Below are 27,756 nucleotides of genomic sequence, written 5' to 3'. Positions count from 1 at the left end.
AATTTATATATATATATATTAGGTTGTATGTTTTCATAAAGTAAAATCATTAACTGCCTTCCGCTGTAAAAAGTAGTCCCTAACTGCTAAAGCTTTGTTTACGTTGCTAAGGGTGGTTGCTAAGGAGGTTCAATGATACACAGAACGTTGAGTGAAGCGGTGCCGTATCATGAATAAAACACAGCTGCTGACCAATCAGAATTGAGGAATGGAACTAACCGTTTTATATATATATATATATATATATATATATTGCTTTATGGTGCTCAATTTCCTACACGTTCTACCTTATTTTGTTTATTCTCAGGTTAGGTAAAGACAATCAAGTCTGTCCTATATCATAAGTAACTACCACTAAATAACTACTTTCAATAAAACAAATACAATACAAGCGTGTGGCATCTGTTACAGAAGCAGATGGACAAGAAGGTCATCATCATCACTGCCTGTTACGCCTACTGGTGTGTAGGGCAGCAACAAAGATCATCCACTTCTGCATGTCTTTGGTCAGCTTTTCAATGGTGCCCCAGGTGTGGTTCAGGGTTTTCAGCTCTGCCTCCCTCTACTGTTCGCCGCCATGTGTTCTTTTGTCTTCCCCTCTTTCTTTTCCCCTCAGGGGTCCAGTGCAGGGCTGTCTTGGAGATGGAGGTGCAGTCCCTTTGCATAACATGGACACCATCATCACAAGAAGACGATGGAGATGGATTGGCCATGTCCTCTTGCTTGCATCGCTGGAGAAGGTCATGGTTGGAGATTTTCCTTGGCTAGAAGATGCGAGGGATCTTCCTAAGACTTGTGGTGTGGAAGGTAGACAGTTTGTTGAGGTCACCTTCAGTCATCCGCCAGCATTTCGACCCGTACAGCAGCGCTGACAGGACACAGCTCTGGTAGATTCTCAACTTGGTGTGGCACCGTATTGTGATGACCTCCAAACGTTGTTAAGGGTCATGAACACTGTCCTGGCCTTGTTGAGAATTCAGGTAAGTTTCAACAGGTAAGTAACAAGGTAGGTTTTCTTTTGTTTGTGAACTCGACAGAGTGACACAATGAGTCCGCTTCGTGCAAACGAGCCTGGACACTGAGTGGTGTGTGTGATGTGGTGCTGATGATTGGCTGCAGGTTCGTCCGATTAGTACTCTGGTGAGTGTGACGGCTGTGTGTGAGAGGTGGCAGAACCTGGCCAATCTGTGACACCTACATTTCACTGCTGGTCATACTCTGTATAACTGTGTATGTGACAAATAAAACTCTTGAATCTTGAATCTTACTGTTGTCACTGTATAGAATACTAAAGTAATAAAAATGTTTTGCCTCGTTCTGTGACAAGAAGCCACATCAGGTCACAGATGAAATTTATTTCAATCCCTCAATTAACACTATAAAGCCATTTTGGAGTAAAATATGCTGTTACTCTCAAACGTTGTATTTTGATGCTGTGCTAAGCTAAAAACAAGCATTTTAATCTCTTCAAAATGAAATCACATAACATGGTTTTAAAATGTTTCATAAACCTCGATGTCAAATTCAATCAAATAGACAAAGTTTTTTTTTGGGGGGGGGGGGTCATCTAAAAAATGCTGCAGTAAAAAGGTTTCATATGAGTTGTGCATATAATATGGGACGTCCTGAATAAGAACTGATCATTGTTTTTTTCTACTTTTTAGAACTGGGGTCTATATACCCCGTTAAAATGTAATCATGTCCCATATCTCAAAAATGCTGCAGTAAAAAGGTTTCATATGAGTTTTGCATATAATATGGGCCGTCCTGAATAAGAACTGATCATTGTTTTTTTTCTACTTATTAGACTCTAAAGTCTAATAATGTCCCAGTTCTCAGAAAAGAACCGTCAAGTACACCAATAAATAAAACGGATATTAAAGCAGAAATGCAAATAAATAAGTAAAAATTCACGAGCATTTTGTAGTATTTCTCAGTCCTGGGCGTCTAAATAAAAAGCGCTCTGCAAGCGCGTTCTCTCTGTGTTGTTCCTGAAACTACCGTAATCACTGTAATATGCGCGCACACTTAAAATCAATCGCGGCTGGCTTGACCGTGTTTTTCTGAACCGCGGCTGGCTTTACCGCAGTGATTATTTGCATGACACGCTGCTTTAAAAAAAAAAAAAAAATTATAAAAAATACGGGACAAAACCCGTCCCGTATTGATTCAAAACGGGACGCGCAATTTCATTCTCAAATACGGGACGATTCCGTATTTTAAGGGACGGGTGGCAACCCTAATTAGTTGTCTTGTTAAAGCTTATCTAATACTGTTGAACTTGACAGCATTTTCTCTCTCCTGTTTATTTTTTATAGGCAGTGTCAAAGAAGCCAGAGAAAGCCATGGTTTTAGTTCTTGTAATTGCTGTATGAAATTGTGTGATTTGTTGGCTGAAAAGAAAGCAAAACATAGCATAAGCAAAGTAAAGACTAATTTGACTGAACATTGTTTTTGTTTGTTTCTTTCATGATCATATATTATTACCATGAGTTCATTTGGCAACGATAACTGTGATGTTAAAAGGCTGAGATTGTGACATCAAACAGCAATCTCATGTTTGCCAGGCATTACTGGAAATTTCAGTTTGATCATCAGATGAGATCAAAATAAAGGGTGAACAAACCTTTAAGTAAACTGTAAAAGCTGCTTTCGTTTCTCATGTTGACATTTTACTTTTCAACCTATGGTGGATTTGCAGAAACACGGCTCTGAAAGAGTTTGCATTACTGTTAATATGTAACTACTTTCCTGGTTATTATTGAACTTGTTTTCTGTCAGACAACATACAGGGCTGCATTTCCCAAAAGCATCATGATGTTGAGACTGCTGCGATCAATTAAGGCCACTTTTGGTAAACGCCACCCTGAGCAATGGCCATACGTAAATATTTTAAGGGGTAATTTGCCAAACCAAGAGAAATGGCAGAAGATCACTGTAATAAATATATTACATTAAATAATTAATGTTTAATGACATAATTACCATTAAAACTAAAGCAATCTATAGTAAGGCAAAACCACAGAAAATAAGACTTTAAAATGAATTAAAAAAAAAATAAAATCATATTAACTGAATGATTAACATGGCAGACAAACATTAGAATGAGGGTCATTCCTGGGGTTTGGTAATTTTTCAGTCCCCCAGAGTGTCACAGTTGGAAGAGGCAAACAAAGATTAAGTTTCACAAACAGGCTTTATTCAAAAACTTAGAAGATTCCAAGGTAAAGGTAAAGGCGTGATGAGCATAAGGCAGAAGCACACATTCATATAACATTTCAAAGTCTGATCACAACATTTCCAAGAACTCCAATCCCTTGTAGATCCTGGCATGAGCATATATATTGTGGCGGGAGGGGCAAATGACAGACACAGTGGGTGTGGCGTCAGGCCTCGGAGAGGCTTTTATTAAACAGAATATAGCGACAGCCTATAGCCGCTGAGAGGCTAAGTAGAAGAGATACATCCGTGACGCGTTTTCTTTCATTTGCATTTTCTTTGAAGATTTATTAACACGATAAACAAACAAATATACGATTAAAAACGTTTGAACGGTCAACAGAAAGTGAGCGCTCCCCGCTACTCACCCCCTCTCCACTAATCTCCCATACAGGAAACACAATCAAGTTAATATACACCTGCACACACCCATGTGAGCAAACCCCCGGAAATCCAAATCACAATACAAAACAAAAGACAAATGTTATCAGCACTTACACTCCAGCCCCTGATTGTTACACACTAAACTTGTAACAATCACACACACAATACTAAGACAATGTAACATACACATCCATATAATTGATGTACATTTTTTTTTTATGAAAATATGAAAGTGTGTGCGTACAGGTTGAAAATTCCAATGTTCATAAGATTCATCCTTGTAGCTGAGTAAAGGAAATGTTCAAGTCTAGTCTAGGTCAGTACAGTTGATCGATCATCAGCAAGTAACCAAGTCTAAGTCAACGTCAAAGTCAAAAGTCAAAAGTTATGGTCAGTTGAGAGCTCTCAAAGTCACTGTCATAATTAGTCTGTAGATTCCTCAGCTTCAAGAAGACGACAAATCTTTGTAATTGGCCTGATCAAGCAGGTACTCATAGTCTTGATTTTAACTTGCCGTACGAGTCCTTGTGCGTCCTCCATCGTTTGAATGACCTTGCCCATGACCCATGAATTTCTAGGTGCATTATTGTCTACTACAAGTACAATATCTCCCAACTGAAAGTTGCGTGTCTTTACTTTCCACTTTTGTCGTTCTTGTAGTAAAGGCAAATATTCACCAATCCATCTTTTCCAAAATAGGTTTGCCAAATATTGAATTTGACGCCATCTTCGACGGGCATACAAGTCTTCTTTCAAAAACAATCCAGGTGGTAATGACAACTTTGTGTTTAAAAGGAGGAGATGATTAGGTGTTAAAGCCTCCAAGTCATTGGTATCAAAAGAAGATCTGGTTATGGGTCGATTATTAAGTATAGATTCTACTTCACACAAGAATGTATGAAGGCCCTCTTCATCCAAACTTTGCCCTCGAAGAATGCAATTCAGGATTTTCTTTACTGATCTAATGAGCCTTTCCCAGATCCCTCCATGGTGTGAGCCGGTTGGAGGATTGAAAATCCATTTAATCTTCTTTTGAAGAAGAACATTGTTAATCTGCTTGTGATTCCAATTTTGTATTGCTTCCTGTAATTCACGTTCAGCTCCGACAAAGTTTGTTCCATTATCTGAGCGTATTTCAGCCACTTGTCCTCGCCGAGCAATGAAACGTCTTAGTGCATGAATAAATGAATCAGTCTCTAAAGATGCGACCGTTTCAATATGAACAGCCCTGATGGCTAAGCATGTAAAGATAACCCCATAACGCTTTATGATGGTTCTTCCTCGTTTGATCTCAAAAGGGCCAAAACAGTCTACACCAACATGTGTAAAGGGTGGTTTGTCTGGTGCAACTCGATCTTGAGGTAAATCAGCCATTTGCTGATGGCCAGCAATTCCATGAAACCTTCTACACACTACACATTTTGCTAGAATTCTTCTTATGGCTACACTAGCTCCAGGAATCCAATATCGCTTTCGAAGGGCAGTCAGCATGTAATTCCGTCCATTATGTCCTACCTCTTCATGAATTTGGTGCAGAATCAAATTAGAAATATGCCAGTCTTTAGCTAATATGATCGGATGTTTAGATTCTTCAGGTATCAATGCCTTCCCAAGACGTCCACCAACCTTAACAATGTCAGACTGAAGAATTGGATTAAGACTATAAAGAGGACTATTTTGTTTAACCACTCCCTCCCTTCGTAGACTAGTCAACTCCTCAACAAATTTCTTCTTTTGACAGAATCGAATGATTTCCATTTCAGTCTTTTCCAATTCTTCTACTGAAAGCAAGTCCTTACACAGAGTGGATTTAAACTTCCGCATTTCCTTGTTAACAATTTTCCCCTGTTGGTATGGATCTGCACCAGAACAAACAAGAGAAGCCTGCAGTCGTTTCCTTTCCTTGCTAAGATCCATTAGGATTTTCTTCAAACGAAGGATCCATGCTACAGCTTTCTTTAATCGAACCCAAGTGGAGAAGTAATTAATGAGACTGGATACAGAGTCAGATTCTTCTTTGACCTCAACCATATTTACCAGAGCAATTCTTTTGATCTCAGGATCGGCAGACAATATTAAGTCTCCATCAGTTGGATCCTTTGGCCACTCTTCCGGTGGTCGAACAAGGAATGTGGGACCAGATATCCAAGTCTCATTCTTCAGGAATGCATCAACTTTCATTCCTCTAGATACCAAATCCGCTGGATTGCTTGAAGAGTTCACATATCTCCACTGGGTTACATCCGAAACTTTCAGAATTTCAGACACTCTGTGAGCCACAAAGCACTTAAATCTCGAGGTCTTATTTCGAATATATTTAAGCACTGAAGTGCTATCTGTCCAAAATACTGAATCCTGAAAGGGCATCTTGAGTTCTTTCCTCCAGATCTTATCGATGCGACTAGCCAATGTAGCAGCTGTAAGTTCCAGGCGAGGTATTGTAATGGGTTTTAATGGAGTAACTCTTGCCTTGCTTACCAGAAGAGTAGAATGTACCAGTTGTTGTTTATTATGAAGCAGCAAATAGGATACCACACCATATCCCTGCTCGCTTGCATCTGAGAAATGATGCATCTGGGCAGAAGTTACTTCTCCAAACCCATCAGGTTTTAAACATCTTCTAACCTGAAAACTCTCCAAGCGATAAAGATCCTCTAACCAGTTCATCCAACTTCGAACATATACAGGAGGAATAACGTTGTCCCATCCTATTCCTTCTCTACATAGATCTTGCAATATCCTCTTAGCAGACAAAACCACAGGTGACAGAAATCCCAAAGGATCATAAATGGAACTAACTACTGAGAGAATTCCTCTCCTAGTAAAAGGTCGGGTTTTAACCACAACTTTGAACTGAAAGGCGTCTGATTCAGCACACCATTGCACTCCCAACGCTCTTTCTAGTGGCAACGTATCTTGATCCAAATCCAGATCCTTTACCTTTGTCTCTCTGTCTTTCTCAGATATCGCAGCCAATACAACACGGCTATTACTTGTCCATTTTGTCAACTTAAATCCTCCTTTAGCACAAATACTAGTGAGATCCTTGTACAGTTGCACGGCGTCTGCTTCAGAAGAAACTGAAACGAGACAGTCATCTACGTAGAAGTTATTGAAAACAACATCTAGTGTCCGGGAATCAAACTGATCCTTTTGATCTGTTGCACATTTCCTCAATGCAAAATTTGAACAACTTGGAGAGGATGTTGCACCGAATAAATGGACTACCATTCTGTATTCCTCTAGACGGTTGTTTATGTTACCTTCTGGCCACCACAAGAATCTCAAAACATCACAGTCCTCTGGATGAACTCTGACTTGATGGAACATGGATTCAATGTCGGCCATCATGGCAACATGTTCAAGTCTAAATCTTGAAAGGACACTCACCAGTGAACTGGTTAAATTAGGACCTGGCAGAAGCATGCTATTCAATGAGGTACCCTGAAAAGAAGCTCCACAATCGAACACAACTCGGATTTTGTGTTTTTTGGGATGATATACACCATGATGGGGTATATACCACAGACGCCCATCACATCTCTCCAGTTCTGCCAAGGGTACCTTTTCTGCATAGCCCTTCCGGATAACATCCTCCATGAAGGCTGTATACTCTGCATGAAAGGAAGGATTCAGCTTATACCTCTTTTGAAGGCTTAAGACACGTTGCTCTGCGATTCTCCTATTCATTGGCATTACCACTTCAACATTTCTGAATGGCAGGCCAACGTAATAATGACCATTGATTAGTTTTGCTGAATGGGACATAAAATCCATAAATTGAGAGTCTTCCTTTGACATTGCTAACTGTTCTTCATGTACGGTCTCTGGAAAATCAGTCTTAAACTGCTGCTTCCACAACTCTTCCAATCTCATTACAGCAATCCTATTCACAGTCACAGAAAGTCGGTCAGCGTCATTACCATCATCAGCTTCATTGACCATGCTTACTCCTTTGAGTGGTCCATTAACTGTCCACCCAAACATTGTTCGTATGGCATATGGACCACTGTCCTGGCTACGTACAATCTGCCAAGGCTCCAACGCTTCTGGAACATTAGCTCCGATCAAAAGTTCAATATCAGCATTAATCGCTGGCAAGCATACATGACTCAAATAAGGCCATCTTTCAAGATCTTTCTGAGAGGCAATATTTGCTGTGCTCACAGGCATAGTCTTTTGGGTATACACTTCTGGCAGGGCACAGTAATATTCTTGATTCAGCCCAGAAACTTCCAAGTCTTTCAAAACATAGCTACCAACAGATTTATCCTGACTCATTGTCCTGAGCAGAATATTTACTTTCTTTCCAGTGAGATTGAGCTTGTTCATTAAACTTTCCGTACAGAATGAAGCAGAGCTCCCAGAATCAAGAAAAGCATAGGTCATCACAACATTGTTACCCTTTTTTGACTTAACATAAACTGGAACAATAGACAATGCACAAATGTCCTTACCAGCCCCAGTAAGACCACTAGTTTGAAGAGAAACTACAGCACCATGTACTGCCGCCTTAGATTTAGATTCTCTCTTAACCATAGTGTCTTCATTCTCATGAGGATAAATGTGTAGAAGGCTTGGATGTTTGAGACCACATACGTTACAGGTACTTCTCCTTTTGCAATCACGGCTGATGTGCCCTGCATGTAAACAGCCAAAACAAACTCCTTTTATCTTCAAAAACTTAATCTTTTCTTTGTGATCTTTCCTGTCAAGTGTATAACACTCATCCAGCATGTGTTCTCCATTACAGAAAAGACAAATTCCTCCTGAAGATCTCTTACTATATTCTTTTACATGTGGTGTAGAAGAGATAGTGGTAGCAAAACTGCTTCTAGGTTTTGACTGAATTGTTCTGGAGCTCATCTTCCTACCTCCAGCAGGTAAAGTTTCCTGAATATTGCCAAACACAGGATCAGTGAGAATTTTCACTTGCCTCTCAATAAAGTCCACGATGTCAAAAAAGGTGATCTGACTGTGGCCTCGCTCCTTTAGATCATACGCAACAAATCTCCATTTATCTTTTAGTTTATAAGGAAGCTTTGAAAGGATAACTTGCATGTTAGTAGTGAAATTCAGCTCATTCATATAATGAACATCATGCATAGCATTACAACATCTCCTTAAGAAAAGACCATAATCTTGTAGAGCCCTAGCATCTTCGGATTTTATAGGTTTCCACGAAAGAGCCTTTTCCATATAAGATGAAGCTATTTTCACTTCATTGCCAAAGTTTTCCTTAAGTAAGGTCTTAGCTCTTTGATAACCTTGTGAAGAGATCATGTGCTGGCAACTTTGAACAAGCTCTTTCGGTTGTCCTCGTGTGTATTGCTCCAAAAAATGTAGGCAATCCCCTGGGCTGTCTGCTTTCTTTTCAACCACCTCTTCAAATGAGCGCATGAACTCATGAAAGCGCAATGGATCTCCATCAAAATATGGAATTTCTCTAGGTGGAAGTAAAGACAAGCTTTGTTGTTTAACCAACAAGGTAGCGATTTCATTTTGCTTATCAATAAGCTTAAGTATGTTTGGGCAGCTCTGATCATTTTGGCTTGAACCATGAACATATCCAGCATTTTGATTATCTGATGATGCCACATTAGGTACCAAAGATTGTGAAAGTTTTGTTTTAGATCTTGTTGATTGTTGCTGTTGCTGTACAAACTGGGATTGAAGACTGCTTGAAACCTCTTGTGGATCACCAACATGTGACACACAAGATATTGGCATGGACTGTGTTGTTGCTTGAACACTAACTGATGGTGCCCATGGCTCTGCATCAAATTGGAGGGGCTTGGACACAATTCTGTGAACCGATGCATGTGATTCCAATTCCACATCTTTATACACCTTCACCTTTGCCATTGACACTGCTAATTTTGTTTCCAACTCCAGACTTTCCTTCTTTCTCCTCAACTTTTCCTCTTGCTCCTCCAATGCATGTTTCCTTTGCAGCATTTGTTGAGAAGCCAATAAAGCAGCCAATTCTGCCTCCGCCTTAAGACGAGTGGAGGAAATAGAAGATCGACTGGATCGAGATCCATGAGATGCTTTAGATCTTTTACTACTTATATTTGAAACACTGTCCACTGGTTGAACTTCATTTTCAAAATCACCCAAGTCCATTCCAGTCTGTAGATGTACATCAGGAAGTTGAGTATTGTGTGTTGTGGACACAACTTCAACAGAAGGTGAAATATCAGATTCACAAATATATTGAGATGTTGCATGTGGTTCCACAAGCCTGGACTCAAGAGAATCAGAAGTTGCAATACGGGCATTTTCATCATCTTCAACAGAACCTCCATTCATCGCTCGAGCACCTGAAACATTTGTGCCACACAACTTCCCAGTCTCAGCGATCCACTGTTCGACATCCTTCACAAAGCCATTGTAGTACTTAGAAACTGAATCAAACCATTCGTTTTGTTTGGTTTGTTCCTCAAAAGGTAGTAAAGGTAACACATTTCCATGTAACCTAGATGCATCGTCCATCAGCATTTTTATCATTTTCAACATTGAACACACTTCCGACGCATTGTCATCACATGCCATCAGCTCTTTCATGGACACAATCACATTCTTCACTTTATTCACTTTACTCTTACGATCCCTTTGCAAGGCTTCAATTTTAGCCGCCATGGCTTTTGCCGTGGGCTTATGCTCACGTTTGCCGCCATCAGCAACGTGTTCCGTGTCCTCCAAGTTCATTCTCAAACGCAACAACTGTGTCTCAATTCCAAACAGCGCCGCACTCAGCGCGCACAAGACCAACAATGAATGAACGAGCATACCATAGCAGAGTAACGCACACTGCGTTTAGTCCAACGCTTCATTCAACGTAGCGGCTATCACCGCGTCTTCCACAACAACAGCAAGCATCATCCTTTAAACCGCAGACATACCTCTTTCTTCAGCCGTTGCGTGCGTGTGTACTCCACTCCATTTGCAGCTCAATAAGAAGTGATGAAGTGACATACGATGTGCCAGGAAGCCGTTTCCAAATTGCGTCCAAAGTCCAAAACCGTTTCTGTTGACTATAGTATAGCGACAGCCTATAGCCGCTGAGAGGCTAAGTAGAAGAGATACATCCGTGACGCGTTTTCTTTCATTTGCATTTTCTTTGAAGATTTATTAACACGATAAACAAACAAATATACGATTAAAAACGTTTGAACGGTCAACAGAAAGTGAGCGCTCCCCGCTACTCACCCCCTCTCCACTAATCTCCCATACAGGAAACACAATCAAGTTAATATACACCTGCACACACCCATGTGAGCAAACCCCCGGAAATCCAAATCACAATACAAAACAAAAGACAAATGTTATCAGCACTTACACAGAAAATGAAGGGAAAAGTGTCCAAAAAGGGAAATAAAGTGTCCAAATAAAAGGGGGATCTGGTGTCCTCGAGTGCTGGGGTTTTGTGAAGGATGGGCAGTGTCCGATAGGGAAGGGTCCAGGTAAGGGGCGGAGTCCGGCGGCCGCACGCGCTCCCCGCGCTGGACCGGGGTGCTAGGGGCGGCGGCATCTCTGGCGGCTTCGTCCCTCTCGAGCTGTCCGGAGCTTCCAGCGGGGAATACGGCCCAGCATCCTGGCCCGTCGGCCGTCTCTGGTGCGGTCTTCAACCGGACCGCGGGTCCGGCGGCTCGTCCTCTTGGTGGCGCGGGATTCCCTCTTCACCCCTTCCTGGACCCGCAAGGACACCAGCGTGCATGCACGGGGGAGAGACCGGTCTCCTGAGGAGAGGCGCGCTCGGCATTTAAACAGCGGCGGTGATGAGGCTTCATTCCATTCAGGTGCCCTCATCACACGCCGCCAGTCCGAGACGATAACTCGCCCCTCCTCTCCCCTACACACCCACTCCCGTCGGGAGCCTGGAGAAGGGCGGCGAATAAGGGACGGGGTGGAGATGAAAATTAGGGGGGGGGGGGCAGTTGACTCGTCACATTATATGTTACCCTGGACCACAAAACCAGTCTTAAGACTCTGGGGTATATTTGTAGCAAAAGACAAAAATACATTGTATGGGTCAAAATTATAGATTTTTCTTTTATGCCAAAAATCATTAGGGAATTGAGTAAAGATCATGTTCCATGAAGATTTTTTTGCAGAATTCCTACTCTAAATATTTCAAAATGTAATTTTTGACTAGTAATTTGCATTGTTACGAACTTAATTTGGAGAACTTTAAAGGTGATTTTCTCAGTATTTTGATTTTTTGCACCCTCAGATTCCAGATCTTCAAATAGATGTATCCAAATATTGTCTTATCCTAAAAAAACATATATCAATAGAAAACTTATTTATTGAACTTTCATATGATGCATACATCTCAGTTTTGTAAAATTTAACCTTATGACTGGTTTTGTGGTCCAGGGTCATATACATACATATATATATATATATATATATATATATATATATATATATATATATATATATATATAGTTGCAATTTAAATTATTCAACCCCCTTGACATGCAAGACATTTTGTTCCAGATAATTAGTTTTTCTAAAAACAAATCTACAAAGGCATTAGTACACTATTAGATAAATTATTTTAATACACATTTGAGTTATTTTGAGAACAAATAGCTAAATAATGTAAAAAAAAATCTAATTGGCTCTAAACGTTCATATTCAAAATTATTCAAGCCTCAAAAGTAAAATTTGGTGCAGAATCTTTTATTATTTAAAACCACCAATAAACGCTGTTTGAAAGTATTTAGAAACGTTGATCACCTCTCAACTGCAATCTTGGTCCATTCCTCTGCTGAAAAAGCTTTTAGATCACGGATAATCTTTGTTTTGTTTTTTCACTTTGCCACTGCTTTCTTCAAATTCAACCAAATATTTTCAATGAGAATTAAATCTGGAGACTGAACAGGCCACTCAAGAACATTCTATGACTGATCCCTGAACCAAGAATAAGTAGATTTGGATGTTTACTTTGGGATGATTGTCCTGTAGGAAAGTCCATTGATCATCATCTTCAGTCTTTGCACCAAAGGCATCCCAAGCGGGTGCACGCCGCCGCCAAACGGGGGGACGCCGCCTCCCTGAAAAAATTTCTCTCCGCTGGACCCATCTTGGGAGTCTGCATTCTGTCACGGAGAGAAGGAGGAGATCTGGGTCCAAATGCGGGGAAGAAGATATTTATTGAATATAAACACAAATTAACAAACGAGCAAACAAAACCAAAAAGGCCAACACGGCACAACACGACTAGAATACAAAACCAAAGATAAACAAAACAGGAAACACGGTCTAGGAGCCAGGATAACAAACCACACAGAAGACAGCATACAGGAAACAATGCAGACTCAACAGGGTAGTGGGAGAGTGGAGATACAAAGACAATGGTGATTGTGAACAGCTGTGGATGTGATGAGTGCTGATGACAAAGACAGGTGATAACAATTAGGAAGTGCAGTGCAGGGAACAGCGACCTCAGGTGGCTGAGGGAAAACCCGCAGCCCAGAGTCATGACAGATACTTCCATGGTTTCCTTCATACAGTCATGGTTTCCATTTCATGTTACAGTAAAACAACCCCATAATTGGATCAGCCCATCTGTTTGACCATGGAGATAGTGTTCTTCTGCTCATTAGTTTTCCCTTTTTTGCACCAGACATAGGCCTACCGCTGATCTATACGTCCAAAAATTTCGAGTTTGGTCACATCGCTCCGTAAAACATTCTTCCAGAACTCCACAGGTCTATCCAAATAAATTTTAGCATATTCAAGCTGACCTTTTTGTTCTTCTTGATCAAGAATGGTATTCGCCAAGATGCCCCAACGTGAAAGCCATGCTTGTCTTATGTTCATCTTCTACTCTGGAATTAAATTTTTTTCCTCCTTACGTCTGGATATCTCGCCAGTCTTTGGCTGTACATTGCAGGTTTTTCTCAGTTGCTCTGATCAAACATTTTATGAAATTGTGCATTTTTGGTTCAACACCCTCAAAGGATTTCTGGTGCAACACACTTTAAACAAAGGAATAAGGTTTTCAATGTCTTAGAAATCGCCACGTAGCCATAGACTTTCTAATACAATCAAACTACTTCTTCTCTATAGCTTTTGTGAAAGCTCTGTTGACTTTACCATATTTGCTACTCAACTTCAGCACATGCATGGGATGAATGTAGAGATGTGTATTATCTCAAGCTGATTCAGTTTTATATATATATATATATATATATATAGTTTCTAAAGGCTTAATGGTGTGTTAGGACAATTTTGTTTCCTACCACAAACATAAATTACCTATAACGTCAATGTTGAATAGGGGTTAAATAATTCTGACATAGCTTTGTTATTAAAAAAATCAAACAAAAACACAAACTCCAAACACATTACATTATATATTGACATTGTCACTTTTACAGTTTTTCTTGATTGCTTTGATGCAGCCGTCAACTCAAAATCCACATTTTCAAAACACAGGCCTAAACATGGTCAAAATGACACATTTTGTTTGCAAAAGGCACTAACCATGCCAAAACATTTAAAATATGCAACAAAAGCAAATTTTACATTCAAACAACACAACTTGCAAACAAGTATATGAGCTCTTTTAGTCAATCATTACACAATGGACAACAAAATACAAAATACAGAATTCAGTGCGAATCAGTGCACCATTGCTTGTCATTGTAGCCTATTGCAGTGCATTTGTTGTCTTTCTGTATAGGCTCTGTCAAATTTGCCTTTTTGCAAAGAATTGGATCCACAATAATTTGATGTTTTGATGCATTTTTACTTGATTCGATGACATTCATTTTCTCAAATCGTGTCTGAAAACTGAAATACTGTAAATATTACAGATAATAAATGTAATCCAAAATACAGTAAAATCTATTGGAGTATAAGAAATAAAGAAAATAAAAATAAATTATATTACAGTAAAGTATACAGTAAGCAATCACTGCGTCCCTGACAGTGGCGCCTCCAGGATTTTTTTCATAGGGTGGCCAAAAGGGCCCAGTAAAAATGTTAGGGTGGCACAAAACAATCTTTTTTTTTTTTTTGCATGCCTAAGTCTAACCAAAGACAATAATTTTTGGCTTTGCCCTTATTTCTGGTATAAGTTATAGGCTTCAAAACTTCAGTATTATTCTCTGTATAGAGCAAAATAGTAAAAAAGAGTGCAACTTCATTTCAAATGAGATAAAAAAAAAAAAAGAGAAAGCATAGATGTTTAATCTGCATATTCATCAAAATAAACACAAGCTTAATGCCTGCAGCGCAGTTTGAAGAGTTGCGCGATCATGCGCGCAGTAGCCAAAAGCACCGGCAAAAGAAATTACCATGAATGTGTTGGGGGGAAAAGTAAGGAAAAAAAATAAATAAATCTGACGATCCTGACACGGCAATTCCTCATTAGACTCGCCTTAAAGAATTACGTCTTTAATGATTTCATAGCCTAATTAAAGATTTTGCTTTCGGTTTCGGTTCATCATTTTGAAACGATCCTGTTCAAGACCAAGACGGCAGAAGCGCATCCTCTATGTTTACTTTTTTATATTGCAAACTCACAAGTGATCGCTGGTGCTTTGATTGGATATGGGTCTAACAGCGCACATGTAGGTTATATATAGGTTAAACATTTAAACTAACATATATAATATGCTTGAACTGTTTAATATCTAAAGATTTTATTTCAGGCAAGTCGTGGTCATTTGAGAAGCTAAATTTATTCAATCATAGGCTATGATCTACTCGCTGGTCGTTTTGAAAATCAAAAACTTACATTTAACGAACAAAAAATGCTCCAAACGCTCTTCTAAATTAACTTAATATAATAACGAAACGAAATATAATCACTTAGCCATTGCATACAAAACTGAACTATTTATGTATGCTTCGCGGTGGGGCTGCGCTTGTGAGTGCACGAAGTCGCCGCAACTCATGTGAAGAGGGGAAGGGGTTGAGAGCGTATTCTACAGTAGCCTACACATCATACACCTTTATTAAATTTACTTTTAATATTGTGTTTTGTCAACGTCCATGTTAATTTATCAAATAAAATTATAATTCTAAAAAAATCCACTCTTTCTGGTTGTGGTGGCCAATTACCCCTTGGAGGCGCCACTGGTCCCTGATTTCATGCAGTCTTATGGCATTGTTTGCCACAACCTTGTTTACAATGGCCTGCTTAGCACTAAAAATGTTCCCTCTACCACCAGAGAATGTTAGCCTTTGGATTCTATAAAGAATACATGTAATGGAAATGAGGAAACAGTTACATAAAGTATATCACTGAAGATATTTCTGTATCCACTGTACAGCAACATCACCAGTTCTCCTGTTGAAAACTTCTGACAATGGATGCAACAGTGTTTCTGTTTAGAACAGGTGGGACTCTTTGTCCAGCCTCTCAAAGAGAAAGGACATGATTGATAGCAGTTCCCCGAATTTCACCTGAAGCCCTTCCAACTACACCTCCACCTCACAGACGGACTCCTCTTCCTCGGACCCCTCTACCTCTTACTCTCACTCTCATCTGCGTTAGACCTCCAACATCCATGCTGGCAAAGAACAACACAGATGTGGCCCTTTATATAAGGCCTGCAGACTGATGCTAAATGAAGATTTGTGTGAAGGAGTGTCAAACTGGGGCTCAGTGATTTCATAGTGATCTAGGTAGTCTCTGTTAGGAATAGATGGTTTCTGTTTGGTCACCATAGCTAAGACAATGCAGTTTGGACTGCTTGAATGACATCCGTGTTAACTGTTTTGCAAAAGGGTGGGGAAAATGTGTCAATCCAATGAGAAAGGGTTAACACATTTTGGTTTTTATATTTTTAACAACACTAAAATGATCCATTTTAATCCCAAAATATTTGTTATAAATATGTTCAAACCACATGCAAATATATCAACAACAAATATTCATTTTCCTTTTTCTTGCTGAATTTCTCTCTAGTTTCATCTCTGAAACTTACATAACTAAATAACAAAAACTACAAATGCAGTTTTTAATTCATTATGATTTTATGAATATTATGCTTATTAAAAGACATTTAATCCTTTTTTTCTGTATATAATCTTGTACTATGATGTACGCAAACCCATTATAGTTATGTTTTCAGTCACGATTGTTGATGATACTTTAGTCTTTCCCTGAGCTTGTATGCAATTATAAATGAAGTAAAACAGAAATTAGAGCAACAGTTGCATAAACACCTCATGGCATCAGTAACACAACAACCCTACCTAGTACGTTTTCCTCCATGTTTGCAACATCTGCACAAAAGAGAGGTCGATCAGCTGCTCAATGATCTTCCTTTGGAGAAGACAGTTGATTTGACACTAAAAAATGTAAGTATTACTACTTAGAAATTAAGAATGCATTGCTAGCCCACTCCAACACTTCTGAACAGTAATATTGATAAATGCTGACTAATAATTAATTTTATGTTTTGGTGACACCCTTTTTTTTCAATTAAGTAATGAAAAATGCATAAATTAATGAAATTGTTATATTTTATTTACTGACAACAACAGGAAATATGAATAATTTAGTTAAATAATAAAAGTAACAATGGACATAAACAAAGACACATGGAACAAAGCTTTATTCAAACATATGTGACCATGGACCACAAAACCAGTCATAAGGTTAAATTTTACAAAACTGAGATGTATACCTCATATGAAAGCTCAATAAATAAGCTTTCTTTTAATGTATGGTTTGTTAGGATAGGACAATTTGAAACTATTTGAAAATCTGGAATCTGAGGGTGCAAAAATATCAAAATACTGAGAAAATCAAATTTCAAGTTGTCCAAATTAAGTTCTTAACAATGCATATTACTAATCAAAAATTCCATTTTGATATATTTATACAGTAGGAATTTTACAAAAAATCCTCATGAAACATGATCTTTAATTAATTTCCTTATGATTTTGGCATAAAAGAAAAATCGATTATTTTGACCCATACAATGTATTTTTGGCTATTGCTACAAATATACCCCAGCGACTTAAGACTGGTTTTGTGGTCCAGGGTCACATATCGGCCTTTTAGTCTGAAGAGACCACAGCAACGTCAGGTTTATATGAGGCACCAAGGGCAGGTGGAGGATGGAGCGTCTCATCCATGGCACTTGACCATTTCCAGGATGCTGCTGTGGATTTCTCCTTTCTCACTGCTCACACCAGTCTGCAGACCTTTCAGATCATACGAAGATGCACAAATATAATGCAAAAGCTGTCTTTTTAACAGCACAATGCCATTAGATCTCTGTATTGGAAGCAACAAAATTATCTTACTTTATATTAAGTTTCAGATTTTACTTTTTTCTCTCACAAATATTGCTGTCACCTTTCCTTCCAGGTCCTGCTCCACCGCAAAAGATCGGCAACAAAGTCACAGAAATCAAGAATCGGGAAGTGCTGTAATAGCTCTGTTTGAAATGGGTTTGAAGTTTAGTTACTACATGAACATGTTACGGTTGATGATGATGGATTGAGGAGACGGAACAGGAAGTACAAAACAAATAATTACTTTAATATATACAATATATACGTTTTGACAAACGTCCAACAGTGTCACACAACATCAAAGACTGACAGTGAACTAAAGACTCAGACTTATAAAGGGTAACTGATAATCCCAGACAGGTGAAGGAGATCACGATAATGAGGGTTGAACAAAGTAAACAGAAAGACAGAGGGAGACAATGGGAGAAACCAATGACATCAACAGACAGGAATGTAACAGTTACATGTGTTTATTTATGTTACTTACTTTAATCTAAAGCAGTGTTGACAGTGAATTCTACATAATGAGCTCACATAACTTTCTTCTCCTGCTTCTGTTCTTCATGCATTTAGTTTGACCTGCGCCCTCTACTGTACAGACGAGAATTTACATTTCCTTCAGTTTCACTTTTGATGTGAAAGAGCTTTTACAATTGTAAAATAACTTTTTATTTTAAAATCAAACAAGCAGGCCCTGCCCAGATTAAAAAGTAACTCAAAAGTAATGCGCTACATTTCATAAAGAGTAACTAAGTGACATAATTAGTTACTGCAAGAGCAATTTTTGTTTTTACTTTCCATTGTTATGTCTATGTGTGTCCAGTAGGGGTCACTCTTGGTTAAATGCTTACAGAATAAAGGTGGAAACCTTCCCTCAGGTAACAGGTGTTTTTTGACCGCTGTTTACAAACATCACTCATCTGCTTAAAGTACTAGACTTTTTGTATTTATTATACATATTGAAATCCAAGCGCTGAATAGTTTTAGGCTGTTTCAGTAATAGTTTGTTGCAGTATGTTGACTTTGACTCAAGAGCTTGATTTGTGAACCAAGTTCATCTAAAACAGCTCCAGTCTGAGTCTGAAAGGCTTTCTCATAGAGCTGTGACACTTAAGCATGTTCTCTATTTTAATATAAGGATTGATGATGGCCATTTATTTAGGTTTATGTGAATGTTTTCTTGGGTCATGTGCTCGATCATCCACAAGGAGGCGCAGGAGTCTAATAAGAGCTTCCTCACAACTCCTCTCCTTTTTATTAAACTTCATAAATACTTTCAAAGTTCACTCACTGCTGTGTAAGAACATGTTCATCTTCATTTATGAGTGTTGTTCATTAAATAGACCATGGTTTTATTATAGTAAAAGTGTAGTAACCCTGCCTTTTTGGGGTGTATTGATCAGGCTACCATTTGTATAACACAGTTTTACTGCAGATACAGTGGTTAAACTATAGTTAGTGTAACAACATCATGGTTGATTTGTGGTTACTGTGGTTAAAATATGGTGACCATGTTACATGATGGCTGACAGACTGATAACTTTTATCACATCTCCATTTCTCCTGTTTATTGTTGTGGAGCAAGGAAGAGTCGGATCCAAATGCGAAGCTTTATTAATAAACCTATAGACATGGTCAAACATCAGCAAACAGGTACAGTACAGTTTTCACTCAGTTGTGTTTTAGTGACTAAAACTCTCCAGTATTTCATAGTCAAACACAGTTTCATATTGAAATGAATATAAAATGAAAACATCCTGCTCCTCCACTGCTCTAGAAAAGCATCAGGTTGAATAATTACTGGTTGTGAATGATAATGAATTCTGAATGATCATTAATCTCTAGAACTGAAATCAACAATTCTTCATTGACAACAAACACTGAGAATGTGTTGAATCAATAGTGGAATAACACTAGAGAAAATATGATCTGACTGTTTCTCATTGGTCAGATATGATGAAGATGATTTATTTGAGCCCTTCATCACGTGTTTGAATAATTGTTCATTTGTAAAGATGAATAAATGTAGTTGTTTTCTGGTCTGATGTTCAGATCAACAGTCTCTTACTGATGTGATCTGGATTAAATATTGAAACATGATGAAAGATGAAAGCAGGAAGATCCAGATCTACAGATTACTGACTATTGATCGATAAGATCCTCAGAGAGGAAGAATCATCAATAGTACAGAAGAATGGTAAGAGTGTGTGAGTGAAGGAGGTTGTGAATGTGTGTAGATGTGTGTTAGTTACAGGATCAGAGAATGACACCGTTCCTCTGTCATAGTCCAGATTCACTCTCACACGATCAAGACACTGTTTAACACCAAAACCAGAACCTGGAGACCCTCCATACCACACACACCAGACACCAGTGTTGAAGAAAACACCTCCCTTCCTCTGGTTTGATGCTGTAGTTACTCCAATACTCCAGACTGAACTCTGTTTAACCTCCACATCCCAGCAGTGTGTTCCTGAGTTAAAACCCTCTGAACCCAGAACACAGAGATCACAGTCAAATCTCTCAGGATTATCAGGAACAGGTTGATTGTCGAAGCTGAATGTCACACTGGTCAGATCATCAGACAGAAGGAGATCTGGATGAGCCGTGTTTGGATCCAGAATGACAGGAGCTGATGAGACACAATCAACAGATGCTGCTGTTATTCTGATGTTCATATAATGATCAAGACTGAACCCAACACAGATGATTATGAATTATGACACTCGTCCTGTTGATCAAACACATCAGACATTTTCCTCTCATCACTGTCAGTCATTCTCTGTCTGATTTATCAATACTGAAAGTTCAATCACAAACACTGACAGACACAAACTCAAAACACTTTCATTTACTCTCATTTAGATTCAATTAGAGTCAGAAGATCATTTTAATAAACAGATCTTTACACAGTGATTTCATGTTTTCATGTAGAGATATGCAGTAAATAATGTTCATATCTTTATCGTTGTCCTCAGTGTTTCTCTTTTATGAATCACAAAGGTATTTACTGAATTCTGTCTAAAATAAATAAACAGTAGATATTATTCTACAATAATGCAATGAAATAATACTATAATAATGATAATGATAATAGTAATAAGCTTGCTGATATTAACAAAAACTACAATTAAAAATATTTAGTTATTTATTTAATTATTCAGTAATTAAAATAAAGCTTACAATCAATTTATTAAAATTTAAATGTTCAGAAATGTTGTTTTGGCAACTACTCTAAATAAATAAAATAAATTAACATGAAGAATTCAAATGACAACCTAAAACTGAAATAAAATGATTTATAATTACACATGCTAAAAATGAACTTAAATAGAAAATAATTATTATTTCAAAATTGAATAAATAAAAATATATACAAATAAAACCTAATTAAAGTAGCATATAAACAGCAATAATCAAATAGGAAATAATGTTTATGTGACTTTAGACTACATATGAGAGTGAATCAGACTGAATTGTGGGATTGATTATTTGTAAAAGTGAGCTGCTGGTTTTGGTGCAGTAGATGATCTGGTTCATAATGCTGAAATCTGTCAATATGGCCTCATCTTCATCATCATGATTTCCAGTGTGTGTGTATAAGAGCTCAGGGCCGTATTCACAAAACATCTTAGAGCTAAAAGGGTCGTGTCAGTCCTAAATTTATATAGGACTCCTACATTTTTGCTCTAAGAGTATTTCACAAAGCATTTAAGCTCCTAAATCTGTGAAACATCAGTAGTGAAGAGGACTCCTAAATCACTGAGACCAAATCCCAAACTATCCTAAATTGGCTATTGCCGATAATCTGCCTCAGAATGTAAAAGTTTTATAAACACACTGCATTTATTTGCACACATAGGCATGCATATTTTTATATTCTTTTGGGAGTTATCTCCAAATTTGTCCTTTTGAAAGGTCATTGTCCCAATTTTTTTTTTTTTTTTTCGGGTAAAAACACAAAAACAAATACTACCTCACGTTTCACGTCAATCACGTTTACATACTGCCTCCAGGACGTCATAAAAACAATCGGATCGGGTTCGATTTTCTGCATTTTTTGCATCCATAGCAAGCATTCTGAGAGGTGTTAGGACAGTTTAGAGCCATCATGTAACGGTCCTTGTACACTTGAGTTCACAGAAACTAGTGGTCTTCTTTATAATCTGTGGCTCCAGTAATTCTGGCAAAGCATCAAAGTCACTGACGTTCTTAAGTAAACTTTAAATTGCTGGGATAATCCCGGAGATCCTTTGAGGAGGTGCACAAAAAACTACTCTCTCCTTCCTCTCCTTATATTATAACTGGATGGACCCAATGTCCTTTCTTTTTTTCTCTTTTTAAGAAGAAAATCATCCTCACTGCTTGAATATTCCATTTTGTATTGTTTTCATTTGACTTTTTATTGATTTTTTTTCTTTCTTTTTGTATCGGAAGAATTACTACGTGACTGGTGTGAAATAATTTGATGCGTGACAAATGTTTTGAATGATGAATACAAAAAAATGCCTACAAAAAAAAATTCTGACTCAGTGTGCAAGGGTCCTTGTATAAAGTTTGGTTGTCTTTTATGTTTGCATGCATTCAGAAATGATCATTCTACTATTAGTAAAAGGATATTCATATATCCACGAATTGTTTACGAGAAGCACACATTTAAGAGGCTGACAATTAGCTGAACATTTAGTTGTTTAATTAGTGACACGTAGCTTTATTTTTAAACACACATTTTTATTGTAAAACCTTTATTTGAATTTGGCAAAATAGTATCATACTCTACAATATTTATATGAATAAATCTCTGACAGAGAAATCCCTATCAGCCAATCACAGTGTGCATAGCTAATGAGCATGCTGACATCATCCATATTACTGAGCTCAACCCCGCCCCTTACTCTCAACTAAAGACTTCTCTCTATTCCTGAGTAAAAGTTTGTCTCAGCAGCTTTGGGAATAGGTTTTAAGAGAAAACTCTTTTTTAGGAGAACTCTTCAGACTCACTGTTCTGGACGATGTCCTGCATCTTCTTCCAGACTCTGAACGGCAGGTTGCCCAAGTAACGTGGCACATCAATCAAAGCTCCAGAAGGCGTCTGTGGATCCGGCTGTGAGATCTGGACTCTGGAAGAACATTCAGGAGTCAGAACTGCAGTGGCTTTGGATCAGAAGCAGAGAGACCAGAGACACCAGCAGATCACTCACCTTTCCATTGAGACTGGAAACTCCTGCAGAACAAACACACCATTGATCATCAACAACTCAATCAATCATCAATCAATCAATCAATCATCTGAAATCAGACCTTTAGAAAGCAGACATCACTGGCTTTCATCATCTCCTCCATGTCTTTGATTGTGTGTGAAAGAGCTGAGATGTGTCTGTTCATCTCCTCCAGCTTCTCCTTCATCATCTGCTTCTTCTGCTCCTCTTCCTCCCTCAGTGCAGTGATTGTAGCTTCTTCTTCATCTCTGAGAAACTGATGAAGCTTCTCAAACTGCTGTTTAATCTGACGCTCTGTGTGCTCAGCTTGAGACTGAAATCAAACCACATTCACTTCAATCGTCTCCATCGACACACATCGACACGATCACATCATTCACATCTGAGATCAACTAATCCATTATATTAAATATATCAGATCACAACTGTATATAGTGATCCTACAGCTGGAATCCAAATCACTCTCCATTCTGTTTCCTCACCTTCATGTGTTCAGCTGTTTTAGCAAACTTTCCTTTTAATATTTTATTGCACTTAAGTTTCTCCTGTAATGATTTCAGTGCTGTATTCAGCTCCTCCTAGAATTAAACAAAATTCATAAAACACCAGATTACAGTGAAAGAGAAGACGATACAGTGATATGATCATATAATGCAGTGCAAAATTATTTGCCCCCATCCTGATTTCTTCTGGGTTTTTTTTTGTGAAAATCTCATACACCTCATAAAAATCTCATAAAAATTATACTGACTGTCATTTGCATTGACTAATTATGAAAATCAGAGAAAGATATAATTTGCATAATAATTTGGAACATAGTGTATTTATTGAAGTAAAAATAGTTATCCGATACCAACTGGGTCTGTGTGTAAATCTATTTGTCCTGTAGTTATTAATTCCCCAAATCTATGAAACTTTATTGATAATGGAGTTCAGCTGGACTAAACACAACCAGCTCTGATCAATCAAATCAACACGTAAACAGGACTTTAAAACAACATGAAGTTGAAAAACTAATTTCTCTCACCTTATAGGATGGGACAACTTCATCGATGGGTCTGATTGTGTGCTTGATGTGTTTTTTTGATTTCATACACACTACACACACCGGCTGTTTGTCCTTCAGACAGAAGAGTTTGAGTTTCTCACTGTGTAAACTGCAGATCTCCTCAGATCCTGATGAACGTCTCTCATTTCTCTCCTTCAGGAACGACTCACACAAGTTTTTTAACACAAGATTATTTGGAGGATTTTCTCTTGAGGATCTTCTCCTGCAGACGGGACACTCCTGAGTTTTCTTGGTTCTCCAGAACTGTTGAAGACACTCTTTACAGACACTGTGACTACATGATAAAAGAACAGGATTCTTGAAGACTTCCTGACATACAGGACAAGAAATATCATCTTCAGATAGTGAAGCCATTTTGACTCTTTGAGCTCCAGCGATCTAAACTTTACTTTCACTTTCTGAACGACAGACTGAAAAACAAATCTCCACGAGAATCACAGAGATCTACCGTCTATTCAGAAACAAACTGAACAAAAGTCCTTCTGTAAAGTGTTTCTCCTGGTTCTTCACTGATGGCTGGTTGTTTGTCAGTAGAGAAGAGAGTCAGTGTGACAGAAAGGAGAAAGAACACGTCAGTCTCTTCCTGGTAAGAGCTGTAAGAGGGAGGAGTTTATGATCAGGTGAGTGTGTTTCAACAAGTCAGACACGAACATCTGTGACCTGCAGCATGAAGCAAGATGAACAATCTCAGAGTTGCAGAGTAGGTTTAGAGTTGACAAAACCAAACAAATCCAACCTGGTTTAGCAGGCTCACAAAGCTCAATATAATAATAATAATAATAATAATAATAATAATAATAATAATAATAATAATAATAATAATAATAATTCCTTACATTTATATAGTGCTTTTCTGGGTACTCAAAGCACTTTACATAGAAGGGGGGAATCTCCTCATTCACCTGGATAATGCGACTGCAGCCATATTGCCCCAGAACGCCCACCACACGCCAGTTTACTGGTGAAGAGGAGAAAGAGTGATGAAGCCAATCAGAATATGGGGACGATTAGGAGGCCATGATGGTCAGAGGCCAATGGGTGAATTTGGCCAGGATGCCTGGTTACACCTCTTCTCTTTTTTGAAGGATATCCTGGGGTTTTAATGGCCACAGAGAATCAGGACCTCGGTTTAACGTCTCAACCGAAAGACGGTGCTTTTTGTCAGTATACAGGGTCCTTTTCAAAAAATTAGCATATTGTGATAAAGTTCATTATTTTCTGTAATGTACCGATAAACATTAGACTTTCATATATTGCAGATTCATTACAACACAACTGAAGTAGTTCAAGCCTTTTATTGTTTTAATATTGATGATTTTGGCATACAGCTCATGAAAACCTCAAAAAATTAGCATATCATGAAAAGGTTCTCTAAACGAGCTATTAACCTAATCATCTGAATCAACTAATTAACTCTAAACACCTGCAAATGATTCCTGAGGCTTTTAAAAACTCCCAGCTGGTTCATTACTCAAAACCGCAATCATGGGTAAGACTGCCGACCAGTAGGCCATCTTTGACACCCTCAAGCAAGAGGGTAAGACACAGAAAGATATTTCTGAACGAATAGGCTGTTCCCAGAGTGCTGTATCAAGGCACCTCAGTGGGAAGTCTGTGGGAAGGAAAAAGTGTGGCAGAAAACGCTGCACAACGAGAAGAGGTTCTCATGAAAAGACCCTGAGGAAGATTGTGGAGAAGGACCGATTCCAGACCTTGGGGGACCTGCGGAAGCAGTGGACTGAGTCTGGAGTAGAAACATCCAGAGCCACCGTGTACAGGCGTGTGCAGGAAATGGGCTACAGGTGCCGCATTCCCCAGGTCAAGCCACTTTTGAACCAGAAACAGTGGCAGAAGCGCCTGACCTGGGCTACAGAGAAGCAGCACTGGACTGTTGCTCAAATTTTGCATGTCATTGGGAAATCAAGGTGCCAGAGTCTGGAGGAAGACTGGGGAGAGGGAAATGCCAAAATGCCTGAAGTCCAGTGTCAAGTACCCACAGTCAGTCACGGTGAGCAGAGCTGGTATTCAGAGGTGAGTGTGTTTCTGTCCTCAAACTACACCATTATTCACACACTCATGATCTAATGGTGTTTCATGTATTCAGGATAATCATCTCATAGCAGATCCAGGGAATCCTCACAAACTGAGAGATTCTGTTATTTCAGTCTCATCTGATCGTCTCGCTGTGTGAATCTGAATCATCACATCATCTGTCATTCTGATGATGGAGTAAATCAATCTCTCAACATTCATCTGTTTAATATGAATTTAATTTTATAATTTCTTCTTTAATGTATCTTTCTGTCATCACAGTTCAGACTGAAGACCATGTTCAGAGGTGAGAGAAACAGTATGATGATGATTGTGTTTTTCAGTGAAGGAATGAGACTGCAGAGACTCCAAACTCAGGTGAGTTTCAACTGATAAACGTCTGATTATTCACTAATAAAACACTGCACATCTCGTTCACACTCAATACACTTTCAATGGTTTGTCTCATATTGATCATTGTGTTTTATTAAAGATGATCTGAATAAAGTGATTACAGATCGACAACCTTCAGGTAAATCATTAAGAGCGTGACAGCTGTGGTTTTGTTTGCTGATGTTGTTTTCATCATATTCATATATCATGATTTCATAGGATCATCTCGTAATTTCGTAAGTTGACTGTCTGATTTTATTTTCTGTCACTTGTATAGGTCAGTTCCCGGGGCTTTTGGCTATCATCATTGTTTTTCTTCTTATCCTTCTTTCCATCATCATCATCATCATCATCATCTTAATCGGTTCGAGGCATAAAAGGATGTCCAGGTGAGTCAGTCTTAATCATTTCGGTTGTTAAATGTCACTCTATATTTGATCATGAATCACGTTTCTCATCATCTTCAGATGACTAAATCTGTGGAATCAGTCTGAAATAAACTCAAACTCTGTGCTGGATGTGATCATATGTAATAATCAGATTCAATCTGTTGTCAGATCTGTTCCCGAGTCAGACTATCATTGTGAGATGGATTATTTAGGAAACAGGTGAGTGAGATCATGTCTTTGACTCCCACTGAATGAATGAATGAATCAGATGAGCTCTTTGAATGCAGTGAGAGTTTTTAGGATGAATGAATAAATGTAATGGAGTGAATCTCTTGAACACTGAAGAGATGAAGCAGGCGGATGATGTTTTAGCCTTTACACAGATCTGATGAGAATCAATCTTCATCTGCTGTGAATTAGACATCGACTAATGAGTTTTTCTATAACTGATGCCAAGGTCAGGGTCAGCCGATATGTGCTGCCAATATTTTGTTTGGCCTATTTTTGAAGTTCTCCTCTTTATTTGATGCTAAAATGTCACACTAATAATAAGTGTATGCACATCATTTCTAAAATTAAACTCAGTCTGGATGAAACATGGCAGAACAATGGTGGATTCTGCAGAAGATGCACGCTTGGGAAAAACATTATAAAAGTGAACAAGACCATTATGATGATCGGAGCCACAGGTGCAGGAAAAACCACTATAATCAACAGCATGATCAACTACATTCTGGGAGTGCAATGGGAAGATGACTTCCGGTTTGTGCTAATAGAT

At 38.4% G+C, this 27,756-nt stretch overlaps 1 protein-coding gene across 1 annotated transcript; it reads right to left on the bottom strand.

Annotated features, from left to right (window-relative positions):
• Positions 1-19,724: 19,724 nt before the first annotated feature.
• LOC141328006 (E3 ubiquitin-protein ligase TRIM35-like) lies at positions 19,725-24,752 on the bottom strand. The gene is made up of 6 exons (XM_073835381.1): positions 24,124-24,752; positions 23,579-23,674; positions 23,179-23,409; positions 23,079-23,101; positions 22,879-22,997; positions 19,725-20,509 (listed from the first exon to the last, which is right to left on the bottom strand). Exons 1-6 carry the CDS (start codon positions 24,517-24,519, stop codon positions 20,013-20,015), a joined length of 1,362 nt encoding a protein of 453 aa, XP_073691482.1. The 5' UTR covers positions 24,520-24,752; the 3' UTR covers positions 19,725-20,012.
• Between the last annotated feature and the right edge of the window lie 3,004 nt (positions 24,753-27,756).

Source organism: Garra rufa, chromosome 1 (assembly GCF_049309525.1).
Source record: "Garra rufa chromosome 1, GarRuf1.0, whole genome shotgun sequence".
Lineage (NCBI taxonomy): Eukaryota > Metazoa > Chordata > Actinopteri > Cypriniformes > Cyprinidae > Garra > Garra rufa.
This window is presented reverse-complemented; position numbering and strand designations above follow the sequence as displayed.